At 45.3% G+C, this 15215-nt stretch overlaps 1 protein-coding gene across 2 annotated transcripts in view; it reads right to left on the bottom strand.

The window, feature by feature from the left end:
- SYT6 (synaptotagmin VI) overlaps nt 1-15215 on the bottom strand; it is a 62106-nt gene that overhangs the window by 45723 nt on the left and 1168 nt on the right. Inside the window, exons 2-3 of one of the 2 annotated variants that reach the window (XM_011933120.1) lie at nt 2139-2487; nt 12-570 (exon numbers count right to left, since the gene is read on the bottom strand). In XM_011933120.1, the coding sequence (XP_011788510.1) occupies nt 12-570; nt 2139-2395 (816 nt within the window). In that variant the 5' untranslated portion in view covers nt 2396-2487. Of the gene's footprint in view, nt 1-11; nt 571-2138; nt 2499-15215 lie in introns of those variants that run through there. The other variant, XM_011933121.1, reaches the window with a different exon arrangement.

Here is a 15215-nt window from a genome sequence, read left to right as displayed (position 1 = left end):
GCTGTACTTACACTTGTGGCATATTGGATGTCCTTCCAGATGGAGGTTTCCCGAGACAGATCAGAGGCCTCAAAGAGGTTGTCCATGATGACCTCACCAATCATGTCATGGCGGGAGAAGCGGTCGAAGTCGAAGACACTGAGATGCAGCTTGCGGTCAGCCAGCTCCTCATAGGGCACAGGGAAGTGGAAGTTCTCATCAAAGGTGGGGTTCAGGGTCTTGCGGTGCACCCGGGTCTGCAGCTTGCATTTGCGGTCAGGCAGGAGGTAGATCTTGACATAAGGGTCAGAGCTTCCGCAAAAGTCCTTGGCAGGGAGGTCAAAAGCCTTCACGATACGCACAATCAGGGTCTCGGTCTCGTAATCATAACGTAGGCTGAAGTTGATCTTCCCGCAGCTTTTGGTGGCCTCAGACTTGGCATCGTCCCCATCCACCGACTTCTGCTTGTAGAGCTCAGGCTTGATGCGGCCAATGCTGGTGGGCTGCTCTGCTGCTGGTGGAAGATCATTGCCATAGTCTACACTGGAGACGTGCATCTGCCTTGGCAGGTGGCGCTTGAAGGACGTGTGCCTGGTAGAGGGCAGGAGGGGGCAGAGAGAGTGTGGTCAAGGTTCAGGGGAAGGGGGATGAAGGCAGACACAAGCCTGGAAGCCCTGGCTCATTGTATCCCTTGTTGAGCCCCCTTTTCCTTCCTCTTATTGACCCCACTTTTCCTCTGCACACATTTGGTGTACAAGGTTGTGGTGAGCATTACATGTCTTAATATATGTAAAGTAGTTGGAATGGCACCTGATATATAGTAAGCTCAATAAATGTTAGCCATTGCTATCATAATCACTTTTTCCTGCTTTTCTGTTACCTGCTTTTTAGGTTTACTTCCTAGTAGACAAGACTCTGGTTTCCTTATTAAATCATGAGATCCCTTAAGAGAAGGACCATCCCTTCTTATCCTCAATGTGGCACCCCCTTCATCACCTTCATCAACATCTCCATTTGTTGAGCATTTGCTATACAGCAGGCAGCGGAGTGGTAAAAGCATGGGCTTTAGAGTTAGACTGCATAGGTCAATCTTGGCTCTGTCACTTTCCAGCTGAGATCTTGGGAAAGTGATTTAACCTCTCTGTGCCATAAAAACGAGGATAATAAAAGTAACAACCACATAGGATTGCTCTGAGAGTAAAATGAATTGATTACATATGAAGTGCTTAGAACAGAGCCAAGCATAATCATAAGCAATATACGTGTTAGCTCTCCTTATCGATTACATTGATTCTTCCATTGGCTCCTCACAACTGCCATATAAAAGTCATCAGCCTTATTTTACAGCTGGAAAAAGCGAGGCTAAGGGAAGGTGAGGAACTTGCCCAAGGCCATATGACAAACTGTCAATGTGACCCCCAGCATGTTCATTCCTGGCCTCCAGTCTGAAGATCAGGCCTCATTCTCTTTGGTTGGTCCCCTGAGGGCCTGGAGAGCCATTGCAGGGACCTAGGAATCCATCAGAGCCCTAAGTTTTGAGTAAATACAAGGCCTTATGCATGCTTGCACCACATCTTTTAAAAGTGTTTCTGAATTTGGGGTAGGTTTTTGTCGTTATGTTTTTCTTGTTGCTATTTTCAGTTAAAGGATGCTGTATGTATTTACAATTGTTGTCATACAGGGAACTCTGAAAGGCTTTAAAGGAATCCTCATTCTCAAACTATTAAGAATCTCTTGCCTTATCTGCCACGCACTGCAGACTGTAGCTATCGGGCTTTACTGACATATCCCTAAACACACCGTGAACTCTTACGTCTCTAGGCCTTTGCCGTTCTCTTCCTTCTGCCTGAAGCCTTTCCTTCCAAACATCCAACACTCCCCTATTCCACTATTCCATTCCCCTCACATCCACACATACCCCAAGTGCACACCACATGTACAGCAACCAGCCTCAAAGGTTTCCCTTTTGTGAAGTCTTTCCTAGTGCCCACCTCCTCCTCGTTGATCACCCATCATGGATCACATCTTCTGACATATTTCTCCATCAAAGGATATGTGTTATTATTTCTGATCGCTGATCCTCACAGGCTGGAATCCCATAGATGTATTAAGGGAGTGTGGAGGTGTGGGATCAGGGAAGGGAGCGGTCTACTCCTCACCTGGTGGATGAGGCTGGCTCTGTAGTTTGCCGCTGCAGCCGCGTGTGACGCATGATGTGCTCCTTGACCGACATCTGCACCTCAGCTGGGATATCTGGGGATGTGTGGCTGATCTTCACGGCCGCCTCCAGGAAGCCCAGGGTGCTGGGGTCCTTCAGCTTGTCCGCCATGTTGCCTCTGAAGCTGGGGCTCTGGAGGGCTTCCAAGGGGGGATTAGCAGAAGAGGGACTGGAGGCCTCCTTGTTCCTCCAGGGCATCCAGCACAGCTTCCAAAAGAGAAAGAGAAAAACTGCCACCAGGGCCACGCCACACACAATAACTACAACTGCGAGGAGGCTGACAGAGGTGCCTGCTCTCGGCATGAGCCAGGCAGGGAGGGACAGACAGACAGAGGCGGGGAGAAGCGGGTGAGGGTGTTGGAAGAGGGGGCACACAGAAGGGACAAAGACGGAAGAAGAGAGAAGAATGGTCATGAGAAAGCTGCCAGGTCAGAGGGAGAGGTGGTTTCAGGGTGGAATCTTGATTGTCCACTTCTTGGAATATCTGCAGCCTTGTGTTCACCTCAGTCTGATTCTTCCAGCATCATCCTCTTTCCCGCCCCCACCCCCTCACCCCAGCCAGCTTGGGGAGCACCTGGGCTGTGGTCTCTACTGCCTATTGGCATGTGCACAGGGAAAGGAAAGTAATTTAAATAGTAGCCTAAGCAAATGTGCAAATTCGTGCAGCATTCATGTTCAGATGCTGTTTGAATTTCTGTTAAAGCTGCTACTATGGCCAGACTTAGAGTCATTTTTGTCTACAGCCTACTTCCTTAACAGGCTGTGATACCTTGGGGGGGCAGATGCTGGCTAACTCATCCTCTTTTCTTCTTTATCCCATCCCCACTGAGCCCAGGACAGAAACTCAATAAATACTGAGTTGACTACAAGTGAATGAGAGTCAGCATAGTCTCTTTAAGGGCAAGGATTATGTTCTTCTGTACTCCCAGAAGTCTGTGCATAGTAGGCTCAATAAATACTTCTATTAAGTTGGAATCTGATCTACACAGAGCACATCAAAGCTAAATACAGGCACAGTTCATTTCACTATGCTTCACTTTGTTGTGCTTCACAGATACTGTGTTTTTTATGAACTGAAGCTTTGTGGCAACCCTGCCTTGAACAAGTCTTTTGGTGCCAGTTTTCCAACAGCATGTGCACATTTTGTGTCTGTGTGTCACGTTTTGGTAATTCTCACATTATTTCAAACTTTTAAATTACTATTACAGTTGTTATGGTGATCTATGATCTGTGATCAGTGATCTTGGATATTCCTATCGTCATTGTTTTGAGGCATCCTGAGCTGCACCCATGTAAGATGGCCAACCTAACTGATACATATTGTGTGTGTTCTGACCGCTCCCCTGGCTGGCCATTCCTCTCCTTGGGCCTCTCTATTTGCTGAGACACAACAATATTGAAATTAGGCCAATTAATAACCTTACTTTGACTTGTAAGTATTCAGGTCAAAGAAAGTGTCACATGACTCTCATTTTAAATCAAAAGCTAGAAATAATTAAACTTAGTAAGGATGGCATATCAAAAGCCAAACAGGCCAAAAGTGAGGCATTTTGTGCCCCACAGCCAAGTTGTGAATGCAAAGAAAAAGTTCTTAAAGGAATCAGAAGTGCTACTCCAGCCAACACACAAATGATAAGAAAGCAAAACAGTCTTATTGCTGATGTGAAGAAAGCTTTAGTGGTCTGGACAGAAAATCAAACCAGCCCCGACATTCCCTTAAGCCAAAGCCTAATCAAGAGCAAGACAGTGCCTTTCTTTCATTCTATGAAGACCGAAAGGGGAGAGGAAGCTGCAGAAGAAAAGTTTGATTCTAGCAGAGGTCGGTTCTTGAGGTTTAAGGAAAGAAGTCCTCTCCATAACATAAAAGTTCAAAGAAGCAGCAGCAAATGCTGATGTAAAAACTGCAGTAAGTGATTCAGAAGATCTAGCTAAGATAATTGATGGAAGTGACTACACTGAAAAACAGATTTTCAGTGTATAAGAAATAGCCTTATATTGGAAGAAGATGCCATCTAGGACTTTCACAGCTAGAAGGGGGAAGTCAATGCCTGACTTCAAAGTTTCAAAGGGCAGACTGACTCTCTTTTTAGGGGCTAACACAGCTGATGACTTTAAGATGAAAACAATGCTTATTTACCATTCCAAAAATCCTACGGTCCTTAAGAATTATGCTCAGTCTACTCTGCCTATGCTCTAAAAATGGAACAACAAAACCTGGATAATAGCACATCTGTTTAAGAATAGTTTACTGAATATTTTAAGCCCACTGTTGAGACTTACTGCTCAGAAGAAATGATTCCTTTCAAAATATTACTGCTCATTGACTATGCACCTAGTCACCCAAGGGCTCTGATGGAGGTGTGCAAGGAGATTAATGTTGTTTTCATGCTGGCTAACACAACATCCATTCTGCAGCCCATGGATCAAGGAGTAACTTCAACTTTCGAATCTTAGGCTTTAGCTGTCATAGATAGTGATTCTTCTGATGGATCTGGGCAGAGTGAGTTGAAAACCATCTGAATAGAATTCACCATTCTTGATGCCATTAAGAACATTCATAATTCAGGGGAAAAGGTAAAAATATCAACATTAACAGAAATTTAAAAGAAGTTGATTCCAAACATCGTCAATGGCTTTGAGGGGTTCAAGACCTCAGTGAAGGAAGTAACTGCAGATGTGGTGGAAATAGCAAGAGAACCAGAATTAGAAGTGGAGCCTGAAGAATGGATGAGGAGTTGCTTCTTGTGGATGAGTGAATAAAGTAGTTTCTTGAGATAAAATCTACTCCTGGTAAAGATGCCGTGAACATTGTTGAAATGACCACAAAGGACTTAGAATATTATATAACCTGAGTTGATAAGGCAGTGGCAGGGGTTGAGAGGATTGACTCCTATTTCGAAAGAAGTTCTACTGTGGATAAAATGCTGTCAGGCAGCGGCGCGTGCTACCGAGAGACCTTTAGTGAAAGGACAAGTCCACTGATGCAGCAAACTCACTGTTTTTTTATTTTAAGAAATTACCACAGCCGCTCCAGCCACCAGCAACCACCAGACTGATCAGTCAGCAGTCATCAACATCGAAGCAAGACCCTCCACCATGAAGAAGAGATTAAGACTCACCGAAGGCTCAGATTGTTAGCATTTTTTAGTAATCAAGTTTTTAAAATTAAGATATATATTGTTTTTGGGTGTAATTCTATTGCACACTTAAGGGGCTACAGTATATTTTACACTGTATACGTATATATATGTATAGGTATATATATTACATTGTATACGTTTTGTAAGGCTTTAGCTGCCACGAATAATGATTCCTCTGATGGATCTGGGCAAAGCAAATTGAAAACCATCTGAATAGGATTCACCATTCTTGATGCCATTATATGTACAGTATATTGCAGTATATTTTATACTGTATATATGTGCATATTCACATGTATGTATATACTGTATACACTTAATAGACTACAATATATTTTATACTGTATATATATTTTGTTTAATCCTATTATGCTATTCTAATAATTCTATTTATTGTTAGAAAATATTTTTATAAAACATACTGTAGTCTATTAAGTGCACAATAGAATTACACAAAGTTATATATATGTTTACATATGCGTATATATAAATTACATATACTTATATGTATAAAAGTTCTATATACATATATGTATATATAGTACAAAAGTTATGTGTGTATATATACATATATAGTATAAAAGTAGTATAGTATAAAAGTTATATATATCTATACATACATACATATGTATATATGTATGTTATATATACTTATATGTGCATATCAACATATAAGTTTATATAACTTATGTGTGTGTGTATATATGTGTGTGTGTGTATATATAACTTTTATATGCACTGGGAAACTGAAAAATTTGTGTGACTTGCTTTATTTTGATATATGCTTTATTGCAGCGGTCTGTAACTGAACCTACAATATATCCAAGGTATTCAGGTACAAATGATTCCTAGAGCTGTCCTCTTCCATTCCTGTGGCCATTCAAGAGCTTTGCTATAAAAATGGTGTTTTAAATGTTGTGATTGGTTTGGAAGTGGGCACTCACTGCCCCCCCCAGCCCACCCCTAACCCCAGGGATGCCCATTATCCCAAGAAAGGGGTATGCCCCTATGAGGGATGCCCATCTTTGTGAGAAATTATTAAGCAAACCTCCCATCCCACTTCCCTCTTCAAATTTGGGAATGAACCTTTGAGTCCAAGGCCTCTTCTTGCTCAGAGTAGAGAAGTCAGAAGGCTCCGAACCAAGGGCATACCTTGCAGGGTTTGCAAAAATGTTACTGTGGACAAGCTAGCAGAGGAGTTTTGTTTGGCTTGCTTAATGATTGAAATGTTAAGAAATTCCACCATCATCATCACCCCAGACTTCTGACTTCACTGGAAAAGACGAATGACTTGGTAATTGACATGGGCTCCCACATAGTGGGAACTGGTGACTCTCTTTGTAAGGATATGTCCTCACCAGTTCAACCCTCCACTCCCTGTTCCCTGCCTGGCCCCTGAAAGCCTGTAAGTTTGCAGCCTCTGTCTCAGCCTGTCCAAATGCCTTAAAAATATTACCATTTGACGTGAGAAATGACCCCACAAGTACTGAGTCCAGGCTGTGCCTTTAAAGATGGGAGCAGTGGTCCACAGAAGGGACTTGCTTGGAGTCACAGGTTGGTCAGACACAGAACCTGGACTAGGATCCAGATGTCCACCACTCAGCCTGGCACTCTTCCCTCTGCCCTGGCCTGTCTGTCTCTGGTTAAACTGTAGGCTACTTGGACACGTGTTTTTCCTCTGTGTCTGACTCAGGGCCTCGCATAGAAACTGGCACATGGAATGAATGAGTGAATGAAAGAATGATATATGAGAAGGCTGTAATTAGCTCTCATTTCAATTAAGTTCAAGCAACCTTTACTGAGTACTTGCAATGTGCCAAGTTCTGGGCTAGCTTGGGATACAAAGATGCCCAGGCCCCTCCTAAGGGGATCCAGGTACTCCCACAGCACATAGGCTCCAGGGAAAGAGATCCCACATCAGAGGGGCCAAGAAGGAGGTGAGGATATGAGCCACTCTCTCTGGGAAGCCAGCACTGCCTTTTGACTCCTTTGCTGCAAGTTACTTGCCTAGATCAGCTGTCACCTCTGAGAATAGGGAATAATAGCAGAGAATCCTCAAGTCCTGAGCCACCTACGACCACCCCCTTCCCAAGCCTTCCCAATGCCTGGCTCCCTGCACAGAGACATTAGAGCCTTTTTCTGGCCAAAGGAGCTGGAGCTAATCCTTCACCTGAGACTGCTAGACACCAGGAAAGCTCATTCTAAGTCAACTTCTATACTAAAGGTCTCCAATGTGGTAGTGTCTCCAGTGGGGTGAACCTTGGGGCAGGGGGACACAAGAGAAAAAAAAACAAGCCATTTTAATATTTATAATCTTTACAAGAAATGAAAATTTTAATATACAGGTTGATAGAAATAATAGCATGTTATTATTAGATTTAGGCAATTTATTCAACATTACTATGTCTAAGGTTCAAAGAGCTTTATATCTATTCACTTATTTAATCCTCTCCAATGAAAAAGATATGATTATTATCCTCATTTTACAGATGTGGAAACTGAGGCACAGAAGGTTAAATAGATTACCCAGGTCACACAACTAGTGAGTGGTGAAACAGGGCTACTGGTGAACCAGCCAGTCTAGTTCTGAAGTATTACCTCTGTGAAACAGGTATGTAACTTGGGAAAAAAAAACATATATTGGAGGTACTAAGTTGTTTTTTTTAACCTGTTACGAGTTCATGATCTAAATAATTTGGAGACTGTTTCTTCAGGCCTTTATCCTAGTGGGCTCACCGGGAAAATCACCACAGCTATATGTGTCCTCATTGTACATATCTGGCCATCTCTAGCCCTTCACATCTGTTCTTTGTTACAGCTGTTCTGGATGCATTCTCTGCAATATGACTCACCTCAAAACAAAAGGTGTTTCTAGGGCTTTGCTTTCCTTTGATCATACATCTTACTTGTTCTGGTAATAATTAGAATTTTAATGAGAAGGGGGTAGGGAGAATCTAGAGAGCATAGAGTGCATTTAAATGTTCAGCCTGACCAAAAATTAAATTCGTAAATGAAAAGAGAGGTAGGAGAAGGGGGTGGGGCAGGAGAATGAGGTTTTCCCCCGTGTGGCTGCGATTTAGATTGCTTCTCCACATGACCCCCAGCTGCTCTTCCCTCAGAGCTGTGATTAGGGAAGGCAGAGAGCATGCGTTATTGGAATCAGCACCCAGTGCCCAATAGTGGTTATATGAGACCAGGAGGCCCGTCCTATGCTGGAAGAATCTTCTTCCAGGACTAGAAGAGCCTGGGCTTTTGACATCTCACTGGCAGGCAGTGCAAGGAGAATTAGGTCTCAAACACTGAGTGGGTTCATCTTCACAGGAGATGCAAGGTTGGTGAGCAAGGCTGGTAAGACCAGAAGCAAGCAGCGGGGAGGAGGTGATTGTAGAGGATTTACCCCCTTTAAAATCACTGTATGTGTCCTGGAACTCAGACAGCCCTCATCTCCTAGTTTAAGGTACATTGAGGTTAGAAAGGGCTGTAGGTTTCTGTACAGCCTAACGGCTGCCCAGATAACCTAAGCTGTGTGCCTTCCCACTCTGGGTTTGCTGGGGCCAACCCACTGGGACATGTCCCCTAGGAAATCACAGGTGCACAAAGAGACTTCAAAATCCTTTCCCCATTCACATCTTGTTTGAACTTTGACCCCTTGAGGCAGCTAGAACTTTGATGGGCAACTCCACCAGTTTCTGAGTCCTGATCCAGTGCTCTTCCAATTTACACCACGCATTCACTTCAGGAAAAGTGAGAAGTAAGCCTCCAGTAAGGGAGAGAGGGCTCAGCCCAGCCCTGAAAAAGAGAAAGTACTTCCTAGGTATTTGGATGCTTCTTCCCTGTCTTCTTCTTTACTTCCTCTTCAGCTTAGAGAGAAGGAAGCGTTGCCCTGAAGTCAGACTGGGCTCACTCACAGTCTACCTCCACTAGTTTTAAACTGTGTGCCTTTGGCAAACTAGGTAACATTTCTCAGCCTCATTTCCTCATCTATAAATTGGGGGTAATAATAGTATCTACCTTATAGGGTCATTGTGAGGTTTAAATGAGGCCAAAAGTGTTGAGGATAGTGCCTAAGATGTAATAAGCAATAAAATAAATATTACCTATTTTTATTAGAATGAGTTATGCCCAACCCAATTTGAAACAGTCCTTAGTTTTGAAATTTGTTTAGTGGGCAGAACACCTGAAAACCATGAACATTAATCAATAGAGATAGTTTTAACCTTGTCTTCACAAACCAAGAACAATCTTACTAGCAGAAATAATGTAATGGTTTCGGACATAGCCAGGTCTGTCTGTTTCTTGAGACATAACAAAACCATGGTTCAGATCACACATCTCCAGGCTTTCCTGCTAATACTCATTTGCTTGCTGCCTCCTCAGTTGTTTTGTTGTTACCATCACCAGCCAGCTGGTGAACAGGAACGAATTCCAAAGGAGTAAGAAGATCAGGGAAGAAAAACCTGTAATTGAGAACATCCTATGTTCTTGAAACTTTCCTTGAAATTTGGGGAAAAGAAGCCTATTGCTCAATATTCATTGTGAAATATTTTCATTCAGGCATCAGAAGAGCTCTAGTATTTCATGGGCAACTGATTTGGTAAACCATAGTAGCCAGCTATCCAGCAACCCTATGGAAGAGAAAACAGCTATGGAACTAGGCTTTGGGATCACACCCCAGTGACATAGCCTTGTACAGGGGCACATGGCTCCTAGCCCAGGCTGTGAAACTGGACTCACAGGTGCTCAGACACAGGATGGACATCTCAGGTGGGTGGCAGTGCCAGAATGAATGACAGCACAGCATGTACCATCCTCATTGCTTTCTAATTGCATGAACTTGAGCAAGTTATTTAAACTGTACAAATCTTAGTTTTCTCTTTTATTTAGTCAGGATTCGAATTATTCCTACCTTTCAGAATCATTGTGAATATTACATAAGCTAAGACTTTGAGCACAGGCCCTGGTACATGGTGAATGTCCCCAAAATGGAAGCTGCTGTTATTCTTCATGTTTTGTTTTTTGGTGGAGGATAATAATTGACTGTATACATAACAGACACAAAGCTAAGTCTTTGAGGCAGGGAAGGGAGACACCAGATCAGAGGACAAAGCATCGAGGGACATCAGGCCCCTCTTCTCTCCTGGGAAGCTGAGATCCCCTTCAAGGCCATCAGGGTAGAATCTGCTTGTCACCTTAAATGAGACTGTCTTGGGGTGATGGCCCATGGTCTCCCTCCTCTTCCAGAAAACACTGGGTTATTAATTAGCAACTCAGGTCTTTCTTATCTTCCCCCACTGACACTTCTTTCTCCAAAGACAGCCCTAGTGCCCCCTCTCCTCTTCTCCACCCATAGTGTTAGAATTCATCAGCAATTCTTATCGCTTGCTATTGTTCCCATTTTTCTAATGGGCTTTCACGTCAGAAAAATCCATTTTGTAACAGTAACAGGCATTCTTCCTAACCGATTGTAATTGAAGAGATAAACTGGGAAGAGGAAGCAAAAAGAAAGAACCATTTTCCCTGCTCATCCCAAAGCCAGAGAAGGCTGGCTTCAGGGCCTGGAATTGGTGGTGGACCCTCAGAAATGGTCAGCACTCAGGCTGGGGAGAGCAGAAGCTGCCTCTGCCAAGGAGCTCTCGTGCAGACACAGATAGAGACATGGACAAAGCACAGCCCAGAGGCCAGGGAGCAAGTGACGCAGAGGCCCAGGAGCTTGGAAGAACAGTGTTTAGCCTGGGAAGAGAAGAGATTCTGGCAGAACCACTCATAAAATACGAATAATATTATTTATTTATTTCTACATAGTAAGCACTATGCCCTTTACATTATCTGATTTAACATTTTTACCCTCCCTAAGAAATTGGTAGTCACGCTTAAAGATAAATAAACTAAGTGTAGAGATGTTAACCAGGTAACTTGTTCAAGGGTACAGTGCATTAAGGAGAAGAGCTAGGATTTGAATCTAGGACTTTCTGATGCCCAAATCTGGGCTCTTGAACCAGATTTCTGGGAGGACTACAGATTCAGCTGTAGAGTCCCAGTTGGACAGAGAAGTTGGCGGGGAGTGGAGGGGACAGGCATTTCTTAGTTGTACTCAGGAGAGGATGGCAGGGACACTCCCACTTTTGGCCTGACCCTATGAACCTGGACAGAGCCCCAGAGACTCAGATTATGACCAGCCTGGTCACCACCTGCCCCATCTTACTTCTTCCCTGGAAAGCTGACACTTCAGGTTGCCCACCAGCCACTAGGCAAGTAACCAGTGGCCTCTGGAAAAGGTGTACCTGAGGAATATCTGAGAGAGACAGAGAGAGAGAGAGAGAGAGGGAGAGAGAGAGAGAGAGAGAGTGTGTGTGTGTGTGTGTGTGTGTGTGTGTGTGTGTGTGTGTTAGGAGAACAGAGCTATTCTGTAATGAGGCTCATATGTGGCCCATTAATAATAAGCTCTGCCAGGGCTTGTAAGTTTATTAGGAGAACCTGGTGTAATTAAAATTCAGGGCTTGGGGGAGGGGAGCAGAGGGCTTTTGCTTCCTTTCCTTCTTTCAGAGATCCAGCCTGAGCTACCAATGGGAATAATTAGCAGAGTCCAAACAGAGAAGGAATTAATGCTCCTGAAAAAGCTGTGATGAGGAGAGACAATGCTAAGCTAATTACGGCCGCACCAAGCTTTATGACTGGGCGCTCGCTTCCACCATCATTAGGGGATTCAGAGCTAAATTGGAGACAAATGTGGAGTGTTATAGCTAACAGAGCATTGGCACTAATTTAGCAATTATTAATATTATTATTTTGGTGGATGGTAACTGTACCTTTCTGCCTGAGGGGTCAGGGCATGTGGGCCTTCTGAATGTGGGATCAAGGCTGGAGTGATGGAGGTTGGGGGCAGACTGTCAGAAATTCTTTTCCCTCTATGCTCCTCTCCCTGTTTGTACCTGCAACTAGTGAGAGGAGGGGTCTGCCTGGGTCCTCGGGGAGCAAGAAAGAGTTCAGTGCTCCTAGAAGAAAGAAGGGAGGGATGAGGTTGTGTCATTATACTTGGAGTGCCCAGATCCGGATGCCCCTATTTATTTCTACTTTCAGAGACTCCTCTGATTTCAGTTCCTAAGTGTGACTCTGTCCTTACAGGCTTCCTTTCCTAAGCAAGACTAGAAAGGGTGCCACCTAGTTTAGTCAGGACTTAGTCTTAGCATGCTTTCCCTACTCCATACAACCCTATGCAGACCATAAAGAAACCTGGCTTGATCCAGATGCCTCAATGCCACTCCTCACTATTTGCAGCCACATGTTATACCCCTAACTCTGTGGACAGGGAAGATAAGCTGCAGACAGTTAGAAGAGAACATGTCTTTTGTACAGAGCTTAGAGGGATGACACATACTGAAACCACCATCCCTACTTGACGTTCTCATCAAAGTCAGAGAGAGAAGAGAACTTCTAGAACTGTAAATCTAAGGGCTTTACAACTCCTAGATACTGGACCCTGCTTCCAGAACTCTAAAGCTCAAAACACACTAATAAGAATACAATCTCCTTGGGTTCTAAAGTATTGTGCATTGTACCTTTCCTCAAAAACGGCAAAATCTGCAGAATTCCATCCTTCTAGTGAGAAGGACAAACATCACATAAATCTCATGGCCACAAGTAAACTGGAGTTAACCACTCCCAGCTGCCAGCCTAAGAAAAGCAGGGAAGCTTGAGGTCTCCTGTCAGGTTTCTACATTTTCTGAAGCACTTCTGGACCTCTGCTTGCTACCTTAAGTACAGAACCCATGCTGACCATACCTAAACCTCTGCAACTTGGCTTATGGAAAAAGTTCATTCATTTCCACAAGGCAGATGACACAATGAAAGGTGGAGAACTGCTTGTTAGTTCACTCAGGATGTATTAAGGAGAATAGCAGGGCTGTGGCTCCAGAGTTTTTAAAGAAAAAGGGGAAAATTGCTTTTAGTTGGAACAGTTTGTGTACAGGTGTTTCCAAGTCAGGGTCTGATTAACTGAGACTTCCTGTGCAATTCCTAGCACACACTCTGGCCTATAGAGGAGTCTCAGCAAATGACAGTGGAGTCTGAATCTCAACTGTCGAATCCCAGGGTGTTACTAGAAATCTGTAAGCTAGAGACTTATAACAGGAGAAAGTCAAGGGAAAACATAAAATGGTAAAGAGAGCTGGGCATGCTCTAGCCACTTGCATTTTTCATAAAACTGCAACAAATGAAAAACTCTAGCATTCTGCTAGCTGGAGAATCTGGACCCAGGTAGTGGCTCTGGGATGCAGGGAGCAGGCTGGGAGGTGGAACAGTTGGGGCCTGGTCCTGAACTCCATGGCATCTCCCCAGACCCTCTGGTCACCTAAATTCTCAAGATCCCAAGGCCACTCTCAACCACTATCTTTCTCTTGCTATGATCAAAGGGTCTGCTTCTGCCTCCCCACATCCCTTTCAGCCTCCCAACTTGGACCCTGGGCTTCCCGGGACTTGTGACTCAGCAGCCAAAGTTAAAGTTTTCCTGAGCTAACTCTAACTCATCTTCTGATACAGCCTGCAGGGAAGGCATAGTAATTCATCTGGGCCTGCTGACTCTCACCCCTCAGGCTTTTCTCACCCTCAGCCTGGCCATTCAGGCACCTGTCATTCCAGATTATGGGTATCCCTCTGGAGTCAGAACACCAGTGCCTCCCCCTACCAAGATGTGCCGCGTACCTACAGCCCTGCCCCACTCCCAGCAACTTCCACCCTCACCCCGGCATTTCTGCCCTGAACAGACAGGAGAGGCAGCTTCCATCCCAGGTGGAACTCCACAGGAATGTTCTCGCCCTGTAGGCTCTGAGGGTCAGGACCAGCATTAAGGCCCCGCTGGAGATGGATCCTTGGTGGAAAAGATGGAAGGGAGCTGGGGAGTACGGAGAGGCAGGAAGAGACTCCCTGATAGGGAAAATTCTGTGTCTGGTGGGTATGGGGAAATGGGTGGTGTGGGAGGGGATGGTACCAGAGAACCAGAATCTTATAATAATAACTTGTTAGGCCTAATGTGTTCTGCGAATCTCCAAGGCAGGAAATCAACTTCCCCAACCTCCATCTCCGTACTACCCTCTAAAAGTTCTTCTTTATGTCTAACCTCAGTCCCTTCTGCTTCAGTGATCAAGCCATTGACTAAACATTGCCACAACTAGGGAGAGCAGCGCCTCCTACGGCCCTCACGGGGCTCAAGTGGGCTCCACTTACCCCAAGGCTGGATACAGCCCCCTCACACACCCAAGGCTCTCCTTGGCCTACTGCCCCCTCCCCTGAACTGTTCCTCACGGATATCTACCTCTATATACGACCTTTAACCTCAAGTGAAAAGACCCTGGGACCTGCGGCCGCTGGGGAGTTTACCCCACCTGTACCTGCTCCTGGAACGGCCGGTCCCTGGCATCTCGTCCCTGGAGCAGGGCATGGGGACCAAATTCCCGCCTCTGGCAGCCCCTTTCTCCCCTTCCCGCGCCAGCGATGCGGAGCCACTGGGCAACTCCCGAGTACTCCTAGGCCCAGCCCTACTGGAGTCGGGGTCGGGGGACAAGGAGGAATGGAGCCCGCAGAGCCTCCTGGAACCCCGGCGCCCTGGTCCCTGCAGGATCTCCCCACCCCCACTCCGCATTCTCTCCAGGCCTCTCACTCCCCCAGCCCCTCCCCCACGGAGGGGACGCGACCCCGTACTCCCTCCCGCCCGGGACCCTCCAGACGTCGGGACAAAGAAGCCCCGCGGCAGCCGGTGAGCGTGACTGCAGGGCACTGGTGCAGCAGGTAAATACCCGGGGCCGGCCGCCACGTCGCCGACCCTCCCGCAGCTCCAGCCGCCAGGGCGCGACACGCCATTCCCGCTGTCGCGACTCCCCGGAGAC

Source organism: Colobus angolensis, unplaced genomic scaffold, assembly GCF_000951035.1.
Source record: "Colobus angolensis palliatus isolate OR3802 unplaced genomic scaffold, Cang.pa_1.0 Scaffold124, whole genome shotgun sequence".
Taxonomy (NCBI): Eukaryota; Metazoa; Chordata; class Mammalia; order Primates; family Cercopithecidae; genus Colobus; species Colobus angolensis.
Note: the sequence above shows the minus strand (reverse complement) of the source record. Positions and strands in the feature narration are given on the sequence as shown.